Source organism: Tursiops truncatus, chromosome 4 (assembly GCF_011762595.2).
Source record: "Tursiops truncatus isolate mTurTru1 chromosome 4, mTurTru1.mat.Y, whole genome shotgun sequence".
Taxonomy (NCBI): domain Eukaryota; kingdom Metazoa; phylum Chordata; class Mammalia; order Artiodactyla; family Delphinidae; genus Tursiops; species Tursiops truncatus.
In genome coordinates this window covers 125,414,450-125,432,202 of record NC_047037.1, presented here as the reverse complement: position 1 = coordinate 125,432,202, position 17,753 = coordinate 125,414,450, and the positions used below count along the sequence as shown (strand labels likewise).

Genomic DNA, 17,753 nt, shown 5'->3' with positions numbered 1-17,753 from the left:
GTGCTCAATTATATCATTAGATTTTCCAAACTTAGAAACCCTTTCCAGGATTGTCACATCATGTTATTCAATTGATGTCATTGTTTTTTAAATAATCACTGCTGTCACTCTGAAACAAGTAAAGAAAGGGCTTTTGTATAATCACAACTGAGGAAAATGACTTCTCCTTGACTTCCATATCTGAAATAACAGGGTACAGTAACTTCTAGAATGTAGTGTCAAGGAAGGAACACCTTTAATATCAGTGGTGATTTCTAGGGATGGTGACCATTACAGCTACTCCCCTGGGCTTATTTCCAGAGAGAAATAGACTCTGAAGGACAAGTAACACCATTTGACCAGAATAAAGGAGACAAATACAGGCATACCTCGTTTTATTGCTCTTCACAGATGTTGCATTTTTTACAAACTGAAGGTTTGTGGCAACCCTGAAGTGAGCAAGTCTATTGGCGCCATTTTCCCAAAAGCATTTGCTCACTTCATGTCTCTGTGTCACATTTTGGTAATTTCGCATTATTTCAAACTTCTTTGTTGTTATTATATTATGGTGATCTGTGATAGTGATCTTTGATGTTACTGTTGCAAGATTACAACTAGCTGAAGGCTTAGATGATGGTTAGCATTTTTTAGCAACAAAGTATTTTTAATTAAGATACACACATTGTTTTTCAGAGTAGACTACAGTATAGTGCAAACATAGCTTTTATATGCACTGGGAACCCCCCCAAAATAGTGTGACTCACGTTATTGCAATATTCACTTTATTGCAATGGTCTGAAACTAAACCTGCAGTATCTCTGAGCTACGTCTGTACATTAGCAGACTCTTCACAGGGTGGAAAACTTACCCTTTCCACTATAATTTTAACCATGCTTCTCCAGTCCTAATAAAGGAAACCAGATCCTTTGAGAAAGGTTTCCTGAAGGACATGCTTTCCTTCTTCAAATGAACATGCTTCCCTTCTTACTGAGAGCCTGGTGTCAGAGCTTAGAGAATGAGAGTCTGGTGTCAGAGCTTAGAGTGGAATCAGGACAACTCGGAAAATGCATGTGGTAAAACTGTAAGTGAAGGTCCCTGCGATTTATTTAAAACTTCTCATCACATATCACTATATGCAGTTTCAGCTTATTATCAGTGACATTTTCCTGGTGCAAGCTTATTAATTTTTTCCCCTTTTTAATGACATTTGCTTAATATATAGAAAGGCTTTTCAGTGAATGACTATACATGCTGTACAAAAATGAACTAGGGAGAGCTCTTTCCGCTGAGTCCTGCAAACTATTGTGCTATAATTAATTATCTGTTGTTCTGACTTGCTACATGAATTTGAAATTTTTTTGACTATTAAAAGTAATCTTCGTGTCCTTTCAGAAAGAGTGTGGGTTTTTCTAGAAGGAAAGACTATTCAAGAGAGTGTTCTTAAGATCTCAGAAATATAATTTTAACTATTGCACTGTTAGATCCCGATGACAGAAAGAGGGTAAGGTATAAAGAAATCACTTTGGTTCTAAAGGGACCTCAGATTTAAAAGGGTTTGTAGAAAGATAAAAGTATACAACTAATGAGAAATAAAAGAGCATTAGTGTCACAGCCCAATAAACATTTGTATCAGGAAGATTAGAGGTCAGAATAAGATGAAACTTATTAGAAAATGCTAATCATTTTAAAGCAAGAACATAAATAAGAATAGAGAGCCCTACAGCTCTTGGGATGGGGTTAGGAATCGGGACAGTCAGTGAGTGGACCAGTTAAAAGATGAGAGAGAATGGGAAACTGTCCCGCTTTGATTGTGCTTCTGTCTTTCATGTGTATATTAAACAGGATGGTCTTTTGTTAAAGGAAAGGCAAGTCCAAGACAGGTGAAGATGAGAAAACAAGGCACTAGCCCTTTGTAATAGTTATCTATTACTATGCAATAAATAACCCCATAACTTAGCAACTTAAAAACAAACCTTTACCTTCTTATAATGAATTTCAAGGATTTCAAACATGGTTTAGCTGGGTGCTTCAGGCTCAGGGTCTCTCAGGAGGTTGCAGTCAAGACATCTGCCACAGCTGCAATCATCTGAGGGCTTGAAGTTTGGCTAGGGCTGGTGGGTCTTCTTCCAAGATGGCGCACTCACATGGCTGTTGGCAGGAGACCTCAGTACCTCACCATGTGAACTTTTGAGTGTCCTCACAACATGGGCGCTGGCTTTCCCCAGACTAAGTGATCCAAGAGAGAGAACACAAAGGAAGCTGCCTTGTATGACCCAGTCTCAGAAGTCATACCCCATCACTTTTGCCATATTCTAACAGTAGAAGCAAGTCACTATATCAGGTCTACACCTGAGGAAAAGGGAATTAAATCCCACCTCTTTTTTTTTTTTTTTTTTTTTTTTGTGGTACACGGGCCTCTCACTGCTGTGGCCTCTCCCATTGCAGAGCACAGGCTCCGGATGTGCAGGCTCAGCGGCCATGGCTCACGGGCCCAGCCGCTCCGCAGCATGTGGGATCTTCCCAGACCGGGGCACAAACCCGTGTCCCCTGCATCGGTAGGCGGACTCAACCACTGTGCCACCGGGGAAGCCCAATCCCACCTCTTGCTGGGAGGAGCATCCACAAATTTGTGGGTATATTTTTAAACTACCACACTTCTCTACTCAAGTCCAAGTTCTTATAAATCATGGGCTGGGAGAACTTGAGGGCAAGATCTTAGAACCCCTCTCCCTGATCTTTGTGGACTTAGAAGATAGGGATAAGAAAATGTAGTTGTGACAAGCCGAAGGGAGAGAAGACAGCATCACAATCTACATGCCAGGTGGAGACTGACATTGATCTTGGGTCCATTTTCAAATAGGTTATTAAATGGAAGCTTTCTGAATAGTTGACCAAGAATCAGTGATATGTCACAACCAGCGTGGGTTCCCTGGATCTTGTAAAATTATCCTCTTTTCTCTTTGTGTAGACTGTGCTGTTAGACTGGCACGTCATACGCTGTGGACATTGCTTTTCAATTTCAGCAAGATGTGTAACAAGGTTCACAGCACCTTGTAGACAAGATGTAAGAGTTGATAGACCAAAAGCAGGAAATCAGGTCCCATGGGAGCTGAAGGAACTTGGTAACATGTAGCCCAAGTAAGAGAAGAATCAGCAGGAACATGATGCCTCTCCTTGGGTATCTGATCTGTTCAAGGCTACAGTGCAGAAGGGGGATTTAGGCTTGCTCTATGTTGAACAGAGTGGAAGTTATAAGGAAACTGATTTTGGCTTAATGTAAGAAAGGCCATTCTAGTAGACAAAGCTGTCCAAAAATAGAGGCAAACTGATAGTTCTTCTCTGTTTAAGTAGAGCTGAGAGTTTACCCCTGGGTGGGAACACCAGAGAAGAGATGATTTTAGAAGCCATTCTCATCCTAAAATTCTGACTTTTGATATTTAAATGCTGCAACGTGGAAACGATATTTATACTTTGTAATTTCACCTTTTGTTTTAAAAATTACTTTGCGTTTTGATTTTAAGCTTCAAATTACTATCTGAAAAATTAAATTCATTATAACAATTAGTGTAAGAATCATATAGCAATATATAGAGAAAGAAGAGTTAGCATGTTAGAAATTGTTAGTCCCACAGAAGCATTTTTCAGACATTATGTACTGCAGTTCTTTATTCAGCAGATGAACCATTTACATTATGTATCTATAACTAAATCACTTAACTAAATAAATGATATGATTTTTACAGTGCTTCACTGCATAGATGCATGAACATAATTTATTTGTAATTGGAACAAAGTCCTAAAGTAGCAGTTTTGTTCTGCCAGGTAGTTAATGCTCATTTTTAAAGCCTTTTATTATTTTTTCTGAAGGAATGAGAGCACGTGGAAAAAGACATATAATAGGCTAAACAATAAGCACCTAAAGCAAGCGAGTATATTCTAGGAGCAAATCCTTTCCAGCCTCCCAACTAGCATTTAACTTCTGTCTTTTTCCCCATTAAAAAAAAAAAAAAAAATTATAGCATGTGTTTAAAGGCAATAGAAGCCTGAAGTGCAAATTTCTTTAATCTTTAATTTATTTTTGTTTAAAATAGGTAGTGGTTAAGGATTTAAATATAGGGTGTCATTTTCTGGAAGAAAGTCATTAATCCATTTTCCTCTAACTTCAGGCCTAGAAAGAAGTTTCTGGTAGGCTTTGTGTTGTAATGTTATTGTTTATAGATAAAACAAATGGACTGGCCTGCGTATTTTGATTATGGTATAATGCTTATGGTATCATGCAGGTTCGGGGTTGACAAATATCAAGACGGAAGAGATTTCGGAAGTGAAGATGGATGCAGAGTTCCGACATGATTCAGGATATGAAGTTCATCATCAAAAATTGGTACGTGACATAATCTACCTCTTCAGGCCACTCTGTCTTGTCAAATGACTTTCGTTCCTCTTGGGTCAGAAATCCAGTTAAGGAAAAGATTAAAATGAAAATAAAACACTTGCCTATAGGATCATCATGAAAACGTGAAGAAAAGAAAAAGAGGCTCTTTGTATAGTAGTTCTTTAGGTCTAGAAAGCAGCTGAGCCCACGTTGGGCTTAAAGTGGAATTACTTTGTATTCTAGCAGCCATTTTAATAAACTTCCTGTCTGTTTTCTAGGAAATCAGGTGTATAATAGGCTTGTGTGAAGGATGGAAATCTCAGATAAAACACGTGTAAACACTGCTTGGGTTCACAGAACAGCTTCACGGCCGCTGGCTTAATTTCACATTTGTAAACTCTTCCCCTGGGCTTCGTCGCCTCTCTCTCACCCCTCCTTTCTGTCCCCTCCCCACATTTTAAATTTTTCCTCGGGAGTGGGATGGTTGGGACTCCCTGGAGGTAGGTAGAGGGGTAGGTGAGCCAGACTGCATTATGTTCCCAGCAGTGTGTTCAGCAGAAGGCTTGGGCAAGAAAGACTGTGGCTTCCTTTTCAGACAAAATTACCCTTTTTCCCCCCAAATGTTAGAATTGGAGTAAATCAAAAGGCACCCATCTCCCTTTAGGTTACATAAAAACCTTTACCGAAAGCTTCAGATAAATCAATCCTGCATTATGCTAGGGGACCTCCCATCTTAAGAGTAAATAAGCCCAGTAAGTGGCTTAAACTAATAAAGAAGACAATTTTGTTGCACATTCAGTATTGAACAAAAGTGGTAATCAAATTCTGAAATCAGTAATAATACTTGAGAAGGACTCTCTCAGGCACTTACTTTGTTTTTGTTTGTGTGTGTGTATACATGTGTTTTTCCCTTTCAAGGAGAAACTGTCTTTCCACTATTCATAAATAAAATTTGCAAATCCAAGTATTAAACTCCAACAGAAACCCCTATAAAGTATAGTGTATGCCTCTTTTCACTCTAAACAATTGAGGCAAGTTCAAAATTGACTTGAGATTCAGATTTGCATTTTAACTCCCATAATCTTTTTGATAAAAGCACAGTGAACTTTTTGAAGTGCGGTTTTCGTTGGCAAGTTAATCCAGTGTCAGTTATTATAGAATCAGGGGCACTCTTGATCTGGCTGCTGCTGAAGAGGTTAATAACAACTTGTGGAATCTGTTGAGGATTTGGGAGCTGGTGGGGCAGAGAGCTAAAGATTAATGTGTGGATTTGCGTTTTCTGGTGCCTGTGTCATAAAAGCCCATCTCCGCAATTACACTAACTCCTGTAATATGACCGTGACTAATGGCAGAAGCAGCAATTGAGAGGATCAGCTCCCTCTACTGAACTAGTTGATGAAATAATGTACTATAATTAGTGCAATGAATGTTACAGAATTACAGTATTTTCTTAAAGACATAGGAAGATGTCCAGACTTGCATTCATTTCTGATTACCTCATACTTTTATCGTTAGCTAATTAATGATTTGCTTTTTATAAATATGTTGAGTGAGCATATTTGTTTAGAAAGGGGCATAATTATGAACAGTTTCTAATTTTGTTGCAGATATACCATAAGTAAAACTCTTAGAAATTCGCTTTATTTGCTGTACTTCATGTTGCCTTTTCAGACTGCTAGGATGTTAGTTCTAGCCATGACAGTCAGTCATTTTACTGTCTTGAGATTATACTAAAAGAATTATTTAGGGAGCTGTTTTTATTAATTTACATAGCAAATGTGGTATATGTTCAGTAGTAGTTGGGCCAGATGATCTGTCGTAAGATCATCTCCTTACATAAAAAATGATAAAAGTTGCAGTGTGTTTTTATAATTCCATTCAAGTAAAGTTGAAAAAATAATGACTTGCATTTATAAACAGTATGAAGGAATGTAGTGTAATAAATTTATCACTGAATAAATTTCTTCTTTACAGTATTCTCTAAATTCTTTTCATGTTTAACACAAATAAACATCAAGAATAAAAAACATTTTTAGTTGAGTTGCCAGGGACAACATAGTAAGAAAGCATGTGTTAATGTGTGGCTATTAAAATTCCTATCTTGTTGCCTACTACTTCTTCTCTTTGAAATAAGTGCCTTTTAAGCATTATGCTTCTCAAGGTTAATTAGTGTCTTGCTGAATTATTGTGGCTGAAAGTAGGTAACAAGATGCCTTTTTTCTTCTGTTTAATGCCTTTGTTTCAGAATGCTTGTTCCTATGTATTTAAAATGTCCCTCTAAGGAAATGAGGGCATCTATAGTTTGGAAAAGCACCTAAGGCATAGTGGTCATGCGTCAGGTCTCCCAATTTAAACCTGCTGTGACTGGGAAAATACTGACCTCCTTTCATAATCACGATCCGTGCCTTTCCAGTGTTTGATAGATCCGAGAGCTGCCGTCCCCCTCTTACAGAATGTTCCATCTGTCAAAGGGTTTCAGGTCCCTGCAGGCTTCTGTTTTGCCTTTCTAGAGACATGTGGGGGATGGAGCGAAGTGGACTTCCTAAAACTGGGGAAGCCACATGTTGTACATCATTCTCTAGACTACAGATGTCATTCTTAGTAAGTAGAATGTGGGTTTTTTTTTCAAGTACGCACCAAATAATTGAGTGACCAACAACTCAAACTTATGGCATAAAATATATACCGAATATACTGAAACTTTTCACATACCTCATCCAGATATCTCCCACAATTACAATCCTTTCTCTTGCATTTGTTTTCCAGGTGTTCTTTGCAGAAGATGTGGGTTCAAACAAAGGTGCAATCATTGGACTCATGGTGGGCGGTGTTGTCATAGCAACAGTGATTGTCATCACCCTGGTGATGCTAAAGAAGAAACAGTACACGTCCATCCATCATGGTGTGGTGGAGGTAGGTAAACGTGGCTGCATGTTTGCAGGTGGGAGTTAAAGACTATGAAGAAAATCTTGCTGGGTGTTAGACGAAGAATCATCCAAGTATCTCTTTGAACAAACAATCCATATTGCTGCTCAAGTTGCAGCTATTTTCTTGCTTCTGGTTTTTATTCATTCCAACTTATAACTACTGTGATCGAGACATTGGGGATATATGCTGCTATCTCAACTTCTTATAATTTGTATTGAAATATCAAAATAATACTAATGGTAATGCCTGGCTTATGGATATTGTGATTACAGATATTGTGATTACAGACATTTAAAAGAAAAAATAACAGCAGAAGTCACAAATGAAAAAAAGGAAGTGGAAGCCTGCTTTTAAAAAAAAAAAAATTTTAAGCACGCTTATTCCTGGATTTTTTTATCTTAAATAATTTCATTTCTAACTCAAGCCAGGTAATAGTAAATAATTTTCAGTAAAGAGTCTTACCTTTAAAGTCTCACAGAAAATCACATTATACCAAAAGGCTGAGTGAAATATACAAGGTTGTTCAAGACCTTTAACCTGTCACCCTGCACATCCACCTGAAATATCTTAGTTTCAAGGTGTTAGTGCAGTGGCACTGGAGGTGGAGAGAAGACCCACGAAGTGACAATTACATCTACTTGAGACTGTCCAAACACCCCAACCTGTGAGAAACAAGAGTATGTACAGCACAGAGGTAGCAAATTACACCAACAAAATAGAGTAAGCTGCGGGATTCAAATATGATGCCTTAAACCCATGATACAAAATATTTTAAAATAAAATTAAATGTGCAAATAAGTTCTTCATATGCATTTAAAATGCAGGGTTTAGGGGAGGAACCTCACAGTATATGTATTTTTTAGGAAACTGTTAGGGAAAGTGAATTAATACATCTTGAGAAGTTTAGAATTTTTAGAGCTGAAAAGATCTCAATAATCAATTAATTGATCTTCTCATTTTCTAGATGAGAAAACAGACCCAGACAGAAGACATGTCCTTTCAATGTCAAATTCCATAGAGCCAAGTTCACAGTACAGATTTCCCCACATGCTGTCCATTGCTTTTTCCATCAGAGCAAAGTTCAGATATTTCCAGTGAGTTAAACTTCTCACTAACCCCAAGGAAATGTGCTCCAAACCATTCTTGATTATAGGAGGGCAGGAACAGTTTAAATAAATTAAGTTTGTGGCAAAGCCAGAAACCTCATTTAGTTCAGCACTTGGAACATCCAGACTCCTTGTTTACAGGAGCTGCTGATGGAAATTGGTTTTGAGTCTTGTTTTCCATGTCCATCCTGGTGTAGATGTGCTAAAGGACAGTGAAATGAATGAATTCAGGAAATAGGTGGCAAGATGTATAAGAACTGAATGATTGACAGATAGGAGGGTGAGCACATAAATAGACGATGACGACGTCATGAAGTGTGGGGCGCTGCTCTTCATAGTAGTATTTCTGAGCTTCTGTCCTTTGAAACAGTATAAGATGTATTATTAGTAGCATTATTAGCATCAGTAATCTCATTTCTACTCAAAACAATTTTTTTTCATTTTAATTGCATGTTTGAGCAAAAAAAAAACAACCTGTTTTCATACTTGAATAATTCAAAAGCCCATTTAAATTTTTTTAATATAATCATACATTTTAATGGCCTTGAACTGATGAATCTACCCAAGCGGTGGCTTCCTTTTTATCAAAGTGCCCGTCTTTGGTGCCAAAGGACAAAGAGCGTATACTGGTTTGCTCAGGCTGCCATAGCAAAGCCACAGCGTGGCTTAAACAACAGAAATGTATTTCCTCACAATTCCTGAGGCCTCTCTCCTGGGCTCATAGGTGGCCTCCCTGTGCCTTTACATCACCTTCCCCTGTGCAGGTCTGTATCCTAATCTCCTCTTCTTGTAAGGACAAGGATTCGTGTGCATAAGGATTAGTGTGCATAAGGTCCACACTAATGACCTCACTTAACCTTAATTCCACCTTTAAAGACCCTCCAAATACAGTTATATTGTGAGGTATTAAGGATCAGGTTTTTAGCATCAGAATTTGGGGAGGACACAGTTCCGCCCATAACAGAGGCCAGTGATGCTGGGCGGTAAAACAAGGCATCTCAGGGGCTCTTTGCCGTGATTGCCATGATTCTGCATGAGACTTACCGGGTACTGATTTCAAAGGACACATTCCCCAGGTCCCACCCCAGACCTAGGAAAACAGAATTTCTAAATAAGAGGCTGGAAATCTGAGTGTAGAAAATGTTCACAGCTGAATCAGACATGCGGTCAGTTTTGAGAATCACTGATGTATATATAGTATTACCACTCCTGCCTCTTTGTTGTCTAAGCAAACCTTAGGGAGTAGAAAATGGTATCTCCTTGTCTCCAAGCTCACTAGTCTCTCACTGGTTGCCTTTTAAGCCTTCTTACAGCTGCCTAGGTTAAAAGTTTCTTTTGGTTAGTTAGCAAGAAAAGTCTCCTTGGTTTTGGAATATTAGAGCAGTTGATGCTTTAACATGAGTTCTGAAAAAAAAATAATTAATTTTTAAACCAGAAGGCATCCTTGTAGGGAAGGCAGTCGATCAGCCCTTCTCTTGGTATTTATTTTGTTAGCTACTTGAGAGCAACTAGGAACCTCTAGAGTGACTGCCCCACCTCCTTTTGTGTTTCTTTTGTAACGATGTTGTCGAGAGCCGGGAAACCATCCCTTTTTCCCTGGAAAGGCCTTCCTTTCTCTCCATTCCTTAGGTAACCCTTTCTCAAACTCCGTGTTGGGCCAGTGTTCAACACGGAGCTTGAGGAACTTCAGGCTAACTTCATCTAAAGTGCTCGTCGTCATCCCTGCCCTTAGGAAGGTGATAGTCTAGCTGTGGTGGTTTTGCACTTGGACACAGAGAGCTGCAACCCAGCCTAGACACCTAGGGTGCCTCACGTGGTCTGGGTGATGCAGGGTGCTGGGGGGTTTCAACATGATTGCTCTCAGAATCTACGCCGAACGAAGTGATCCTCCCACACACATTTCTCTGCCTGTCTTAGCAGGTTGTCACCCTCAAGGACGTGGAAATAAGTTTATTGCCAGCTCTGGTTAACCTATTTCGTTAATGAGTAACCTTATTTCACTAAGAACAAAAATGAGTAAATGGGTATTCCCAGATGGATGGGTCTAAGTCTGTCAGAACAGAATACAGTCACACTTCACGCCATCCGTGCATGAAGGAGAAATCACGACAAAAGCCTTGGTGTCCAGGAAATCGCTCCTTCTTAGAGGAAAAGATTCCTGCAGAAGATCACAGAGGTGTGGAAGTGAAAGCAAGCCCAGTACTTTTATTAATAGAATCGTTGCCCGGTGGAAATGAGCAGTTGCTAGTTTTTGTTTGGAAAAACTAAGCAATAAATATTGATTTAGTGACTTGCTTAGTCATAGGGCCAGAGATTCAGTCTGTAAGTCATTAGCCACCGTTTCCCAAGGAGATGACAGTGCTTCATTTGTGCTTCAAGCAGTGACAAGATAGCCTTCCGTTGTTCTGTTTCCCAAACGTGTGCACCATCTCTGGTGGCTGAGTATCCCAGCGCCTGCTGAATTACCCACCATTGTCCTGCTGTAATCAGGTTCTGCAAAGCCCATTGACCCCAGGTTCTGTTTAGTAGCAGACAGGCCTTTTCTACACTGATGTCAGTTGACACTGAATATTTTAAAATATATATTGGAGTAGTATGTCCACTACTTCTCGTCTTTAATAAGAAGGGGGGGGGGCACAGATTCTCTTTATTGAAGGACATGAAAAAATTTTCCTTTCACAGATCTGATAACTAGAACACCAGAAGTCTCCCATCCCCGCCCCCAGTCATCTCATGAATGATCTAAAGAAGAGAGTTGCTTATTTAGCTTTTTATGGAGATATGGCATATGACTCTTTCTAATGAATGTGCTATCAGATTGGTGACATTATAAAAATAGGTCCTTATGGGTCCTTTATTCCTGGCAAAAAGTCAATCTTTAGTGGAGGCACCTAGCCACCGCTATAGCAGTCAGACAGATTGGTCAGGTTAAATTGGAAGCAATGGTAAGAAAAAGTGAAGGTGGACTCAAAATCTTCAGGTGGCTGGAAGTGAACTGCAGGAGGAGAAATTGGAAGGTCAGAGGAAGTCCTCAGCATAGCGGGAGAGTTCCAGGGCATGCCTGAAGAATTACTTGATGTAGGCACTAAATATCACTGAACTACTTATAAAGAGATGGAAATATAATTAAGAAAATGAACATGTATACTGTAGAGTAGAAAACCAATACTGCAAGGTTACTAGAAGGGATAAACCATTAGCTTGAAAACGTCATTGCTGTTCTCTTTGCTTGTGCTTTTCCTTCCCATGTTCCTGGTGTTTCTGATGTTCTTACACTCTCCGGTTATTTTGCATGTTTAGTTTATCTTATCCGCCATTCTTTGTCCACCTAGATGACCTGAAATGAAAAGTCTTAGGGTCCGGGATTCTGTTGTTGGGCCATGCATAAAGGGACACCCATCAACACACATCCTGCTGATTACTATACATAATAAAATTAAAGTACAGTGTCCACTGGCCCTCCTCCAAGCTTAAAGTACCTACACGAGAAACGGGATGGCAGGGGTATCTAGAAATTAAGGAGAGACCCAAATAGATTGTATGTCTACAGTCTAATGGTTGAGCTATAAATTCTTCTGGATATAGTGAAGGAATAAACAGCTCCAAAGAGTCAAGTTCAGGGAGAAAGGGGTAGGAAGAGGGCATTAGCCAAACAGTAGTCAAAAGCCCTACTCAAGGTCGTATTAGGACCAGATGAATCAGGCTCTTTGGGCTCAGTTCTCAGTGTGTGTCAGCAGCAGTGACCGTGGAAGTCCAAGGTGGGGTGCAGCGCAGGGGCCCGGGGTCTCTAACAAAGATGAAGACTTCAGATCAGTCACTACTCCCATCAAGTCCAGAAAGTCCAGAGAGGGGACGCTCAGAGGTGCTGTGCCGGGTGGGTTTTCATCTCAGCAAGTGACACATGTTCCTGCCCCGGGGAGCAGATGGGGATCCTGTCCCCCACTCCATTGTTCTGTGGGTTCTTCCAGAATAAGCACCACTGGCTACATCTTCCCCCAGCTCCGTTTGCAGGGAAATAGTGAGTGACAGATAGCTGAGGCTTGTTGGGATGAAAGGCTCCCCCTTACCTGCTGCCCTTCCTTCAGTGGTAGGTTTATCCATGGACATGAGTACTGTGGTTCACTTTTAGCTCTTGAGGGGTTGGGAATAAAAAGATGCAATCCACACTCCTTGGGTGCCATGTTGTAAAGGCAGTCCCTTCTCCTGTAACTCCTGAGCCCTCTGAGGCCTGAGGGCCAAGCCGCCTGACTGCAGGACTGGCCGAACAGCTGCGCTCCCAGCGGCAAAGGGTCCTGAGGATTAGCAAGTAGAAAAGAGGCCAAGAAAAGACAGGAAAGTTAGCTGCCTGACTTGCATACAGCCTCTGAGCCTCGCATTTACTGGCAGGGCTCTCTTAAAGAGTTGGGCTTTGGCCTTTGAAGAGAAGATCAACTATTAAGTTGCCAGGTGTTCCCCTGTCCTTGATGAACGCAGCCAGTATGAGGGTTGACGTTGGCTCCAGGGGGAGATACAAGTTTAATACTCCAACAATCAAGCAGCGCTATGTTTTCTTCTACACTCAGAAACATAGCAGCTTTGTGCTTGATCTCCTTGGCAAGATTGTTTTTTAATCTCCACATTCTTTGAAATCTCAGTTAAGAGGTGGCACAGCGCAAAAAGAAGCCCAAATTCAAATGGCATAGGGCTGCAGACAGGCTGTTTCCTGCAAGCAGATTTGGAGAATGAATGAAATCTCTTGTTATTGGTGCTGACCTTTTTTTTTTTTTGCGGTACGCGGGCCTCTCACTGTTGTGGCCTCTCCCATTGCGGAGCACAGGCTCCGGACGCGCAGGCCCAGCGGCCATGGCTCACGGGCCCAGCCGCTCCGCAGCATGTGGGATCTTCCCAGACCGGGGCACGAACCCATGTCCCCCGCATCGGCAGGTGGACTCTCAACCACTGTGCCACCAGGGAAGCCCACCAGGAAGCTGACCTTTAATGATGGCGTTTTAACTTACAAGTTAGTGGCTAATGACACAATTGCCAATTAAAGCAAGGTGACCTCATTTGTTGACAACAGAGCAGATCAAAGGAGGAGAAAGGGATGAGAAAACACCAGTGATTATTCCCCCAGGGCCAGCGATGGTGAGCATCCATTTGAGCCATGTCCTCTGAGGGGAATTTTACGTCTTTTTATTCCAGCTGCCTTGAGATTAGCCAAGATGATCATTCCAACTCATGACCATACTGAAAGGTGTCAATTGGTCCATGAGGTGGAGTCATACAAAGTAACCTTGGGGGAACCAGATTACTCCAGCTTTATTGAGATATATTGACATATAACACTATTAGTTTTAAGTTTGCAGCATGATAATTTGATATATGTATATATTGTGAAATGATTACCCAAATAAGTTTAGTTAACAACTATCACTTCACATAATTACAATTTTTTTCTTGTTATGAGAACTTTGAAGATCTGTTCTCTTAACGACTGTCAAATATACAATGCAGTATTGTTGACTATAGTTACCATGCTCTACATAACACCCCCAGAACTTATAACTGGAAGTTTGTGTCTTTCGACCATCTTCACCCATTTCAACAACTCTGCAACCACCAGTCTGCTCACTGTATCTATGATTTGGGTTTTTTTAGATTCCACATATAAGTGAAGTCCTATAGTATTTGTCTTTTTCTCTGACTTATTTTGCTTAGCATAATGCCCTCAAGGTTCATCCATCTTGTCGCAAACTTCAGAATTCCCTTCTTTATTATGGCTGAATAATATTCCGTCATGTGTGTATCACATTTTCTTGATCCATTCATCCATTAATGGGCACTTAGTTTGTGTCCATGTCTTGGCTATTGTAAATAATACTGCACTGAACATTGGGGTGCAGGTATCTTTGCAAGATAGTGATATCATTTCCTTTGGATACATACTCAGAAGTGGAATTGCTGGGTCGTATGGTAGTTCTATGTTTGGTTTACTGAGGAGACTCCATAGTGACTGCACCATGCTTTCGGTCTAAATTATTCATTAGCCGGTGTGGTTTAGTCATGGTGTATCAGTCGCCCTCCATCCCCTAGACCTAGTGCCCTAGCACCAACACACCCACTCTCTGATGTTTGTCCTTCGTCGGGTTCAGGGGGAAAAGCTGCTTCAGGAGCTAGATGTCACTTTGCAGCACTGGACAGTGGAGAACAGGCCTGCGGCATTCTGGAAATGATGAAGGGACCCCGATCTCATCATGTACAGAATAGAAAACATCCCTTTGAAAGAAAAAACAACTTCTGGACAGCACATCTTACCCTTTCCTGTGGAAGGCATGCTTCTTCACTCTGATTAAATTTGTGTTGATTTTCTCCATCTTCCACTGGTTTTACAGAAGTTTTAAAGCAATTATAACAAAACTAAGCTTTCATTTATTCAGCAAAGAGTTAAGTATTTGCTTCCTCTCGTCTGTGGACTATTTGAGGTACAGCAAATATAGTAGAAACCTAAACATCTCCCCACACACCCCAACACACACCTGGCCCAGCCTGCAGAGAGTAAATAAGTGTAGCTCTGGCCTAACAGTGACACTGAGGGGAGGAACACAAGTTTACAACTGCTGGCCTGATCTTGGAGGGGAACCACCATATCACAGAGGGAATCTCTTTAAACCTTCGGATGACATACTTTTAGAATCTTAGTGTTACGTTAAAAAATAATAATCTGGAACAGCATGTTCTTTCTGTGTCTTTTAATATCTTTTGATATACCTATATCATTATTTTAATTAAAAGAGTCTTTCTTTAACATCTTAAATTTAGTGAACACGGAGACAAACTAAAACGAGCTCGGGGAGATATTCAGCAGTCTTCCTTTCTACTTTGCTGAATCTCTCTCCGTAATACTGTTGGCTTTTTTTTCTAGCTTAACACCACACTTTTCAAGTAAGGGAGTCTTTCCTGGAAGCCTTTTGTCTTTTTTCGAGCCAACAGGGGAAGAAAAAAATATTTATTGCCCTAGATGTATCCAGTTACTATTCAGTTGGGGAAGCAACCAATGAGCGCTTCGCAAGCAAAGCCAGCAGGTCAAGGTTTTAAGCGCCACCTAGTGATAGATGGAGCATCTGCGTAACTGGTGGGCACAGGCGTTCTGCTCCATGTCAAAATGGTGAAGAAAGAGGGAAAACTGTGGATGTTCTCAAATCTTGGCAAGAAAAGAGTACAGTGCACCTTATCTTTTTACTGCTTCTCCGTGTGCACTCTTAAAAGATTGCTTTTCTTAACGCATTTGTCCTCGTTCTTGCTTTGCAGGTTGACGCTGCTGTGACCCCAGAGGAGCGCCACCTCTCCAAGATGCAGCAGAATGGCTACGAAAACCCAACTTACAAGTTCTTTGAGCAGATGCAGAACTAGACCACCACCGCAGCAGCCTCTGAAGTTGGACAGCAAAACCATTGCTTCACAACCCATCGGTGTTCATTTAGAGAATAATGTGGAAAGAAACAAACCCTTCTGTTTTATTATTTACTCATTATCGCCTTTCGACAGCTGTGCTGTAACACAAGTAGATGCCTGAACTTGAATTAATATACAAATCAGTAATGTATTCTCTCTCTTCATATTTCGGTCTCTCCACTACATTATTAATGGGTTTTGTGTACTGTAAAGAATTTAGCTGTATCGAACTAGTGCATGAATAGATTCCCTCCTGATTATTTATCACATAGCCCCTTAGCCAGTTGTATATTATTCTTGTGGTTTGTGACCCAGTTAAGTCCTACTTTGAAATATGCTTTAAGAATCGATGGGGGATGCTTCATGTGAACGTGGGAGTTTAGCTGCTTCTCTTGCCTAAGTATTCTTTTCCTGATCACTATGCATTTTAAAGTTAAACATTTTTATGTATTCCAAATGCGTTAGAGGATTTTTTTTCCACAATGGCATTTTACTGTACAGATTGCTGCTTCTGCTATATTTGTTCTATAGGAATTATGAGGATACACGTTTATTTCTTTGTGCCTGTTTTATGTGCACACATTAGGCATTGAGAATTGAAACTTTTTTTTGTCCACGTATCTTCGGATCTTTGATAAATAAAAGAATCCCTGTTCATTGTAAGCACTTTTACAGGTGGGGGAGGGTGGGATGGGATTGCTCTGCTGGTCTCCAATTACCAAGAATTCTCCCCAAAAATTTTCTGCAGGATGATTGTACAGAATCATTGCTTATGACCATGATAGCTTTCTACACTGTATTACATAAATAAATTAAATAAAATGATGCTGGGCAAGAGTTTTCTTTGAAGAATGACTATGGATGTTAAATATTCAAAGTAATTTTGGGTGGGGAAGAAGAGGTAGATTCCGTTTCTTTCACGCAGTCTGGAACACTTTATTTATGATACCAAAAAAAAAAACAAAAAATGGAAGTGGAAGGGACAAAATCAGGGAATGTGGAAGGCAAGCCTAGACAAACCCTTTGAGATTTGTCTTCAATTTGTATAAAACGGTGTTTTCATGTAAATAAATACATTATTGGAGGAGCGCCATTGTGCTGGTGTGAATGATTCCATGGTAACAACCTTCTGATCCTTGAGTCATCGGAAGACTGCTAAGAACATTCTAATGCTGGGCATCCACACCTGTGGTGTCTTAGCTGTAAGTCTGAGCAGGAAATCGGGGCCAACAGGCAACTCCCAGTGCTAGTAAAATACTTCATAGACCTAATTCAGTTTTTACTTGGTCCAAACTATTTTGCTGCCATATCTTCGTCCTCAAGTTTGTCCCTGTCTTAGTCCATTCAGGCTACTATAATAAAATTATAAGCTATTGGGTAGCTACTGGGTTTCTCACAGTTCTGGAGGCTGGATGTCTGAGATCCGGGTACGAGCATGGTCAGGTGAGGGCCCTCTTCCAGGTCACAGACTTCTGTGTCCTCACGTGGAAGGGACTAGGGCCTCTCTGGAGCCTCCTTTACAAGGGCACTAATCCCATTCATGAGAACTCCACCATCATGACCTAATCACCTCCCAAAGGCCCGACCTCCTAATGCCATCACATTGGGCATTAGGACTTCAATGTGAAGTTTGGGGGAACACAAACATACTGACAGATTGTAACAGCCCTTAATAAGATATGAAGAGAAAAGTTCTAGGGAAATAAAAGAAGACCAGCTGATAGCTATCAATAAAGCAGGATTTCTTAACCGTGGCACTTTTGATATTTTGTAGGGAGTAATTCCTTGTTTTGAACATTGTAAGATGCTCAGCAGCGTTCCTGGTCTCCACCCACTTCATGCCAGTAGCACTCCCCAGTTATGATCATCAAAAATGTCTCCAGACATTGCCAGATGTCCCTTATGGGGGGAAGATCATCCCCATTTGAGAACCTCTG

The 17,753-nt window shown here is 40.5% G+C and overlaps 1 protein-coding gene across 6 annotated transcripts in view; it reads left to right on the top strand.

Annotated features, from left to right (window-relative positions):
• Nucleotides 1-16,905, top strand: part of APP (amyloid beta precursor protein) — a 276,610-nt gene extending 259,705 nt beyond the window's left edge. For all 6 annotated transcript variants that reach the window (XM_033855992.2, XM_033855991.2, XM_033855990.2 and 3 more), the window contains 3 exons: nt 4,260-4,360; nt 7,118-7,264; nt 15,673-16,905. In XM_033855992.2, the coding sequence (XP_033711883.1) occupies nt 4,260-4,360; nt 7,118-7,264; nt 15,673-15,774 (350 nt within the window). In that variant the 3' untranslated portion in view covers nt 15,775-16,905. The remainder of the gene's footprint in view (nt 1-4,259; nt 4,361-7,117; nt 7,265-15,672) is intronic.
• The last annotated feature ends 848 nt before the right edge of the window (nt 16,906-17,753 follow it).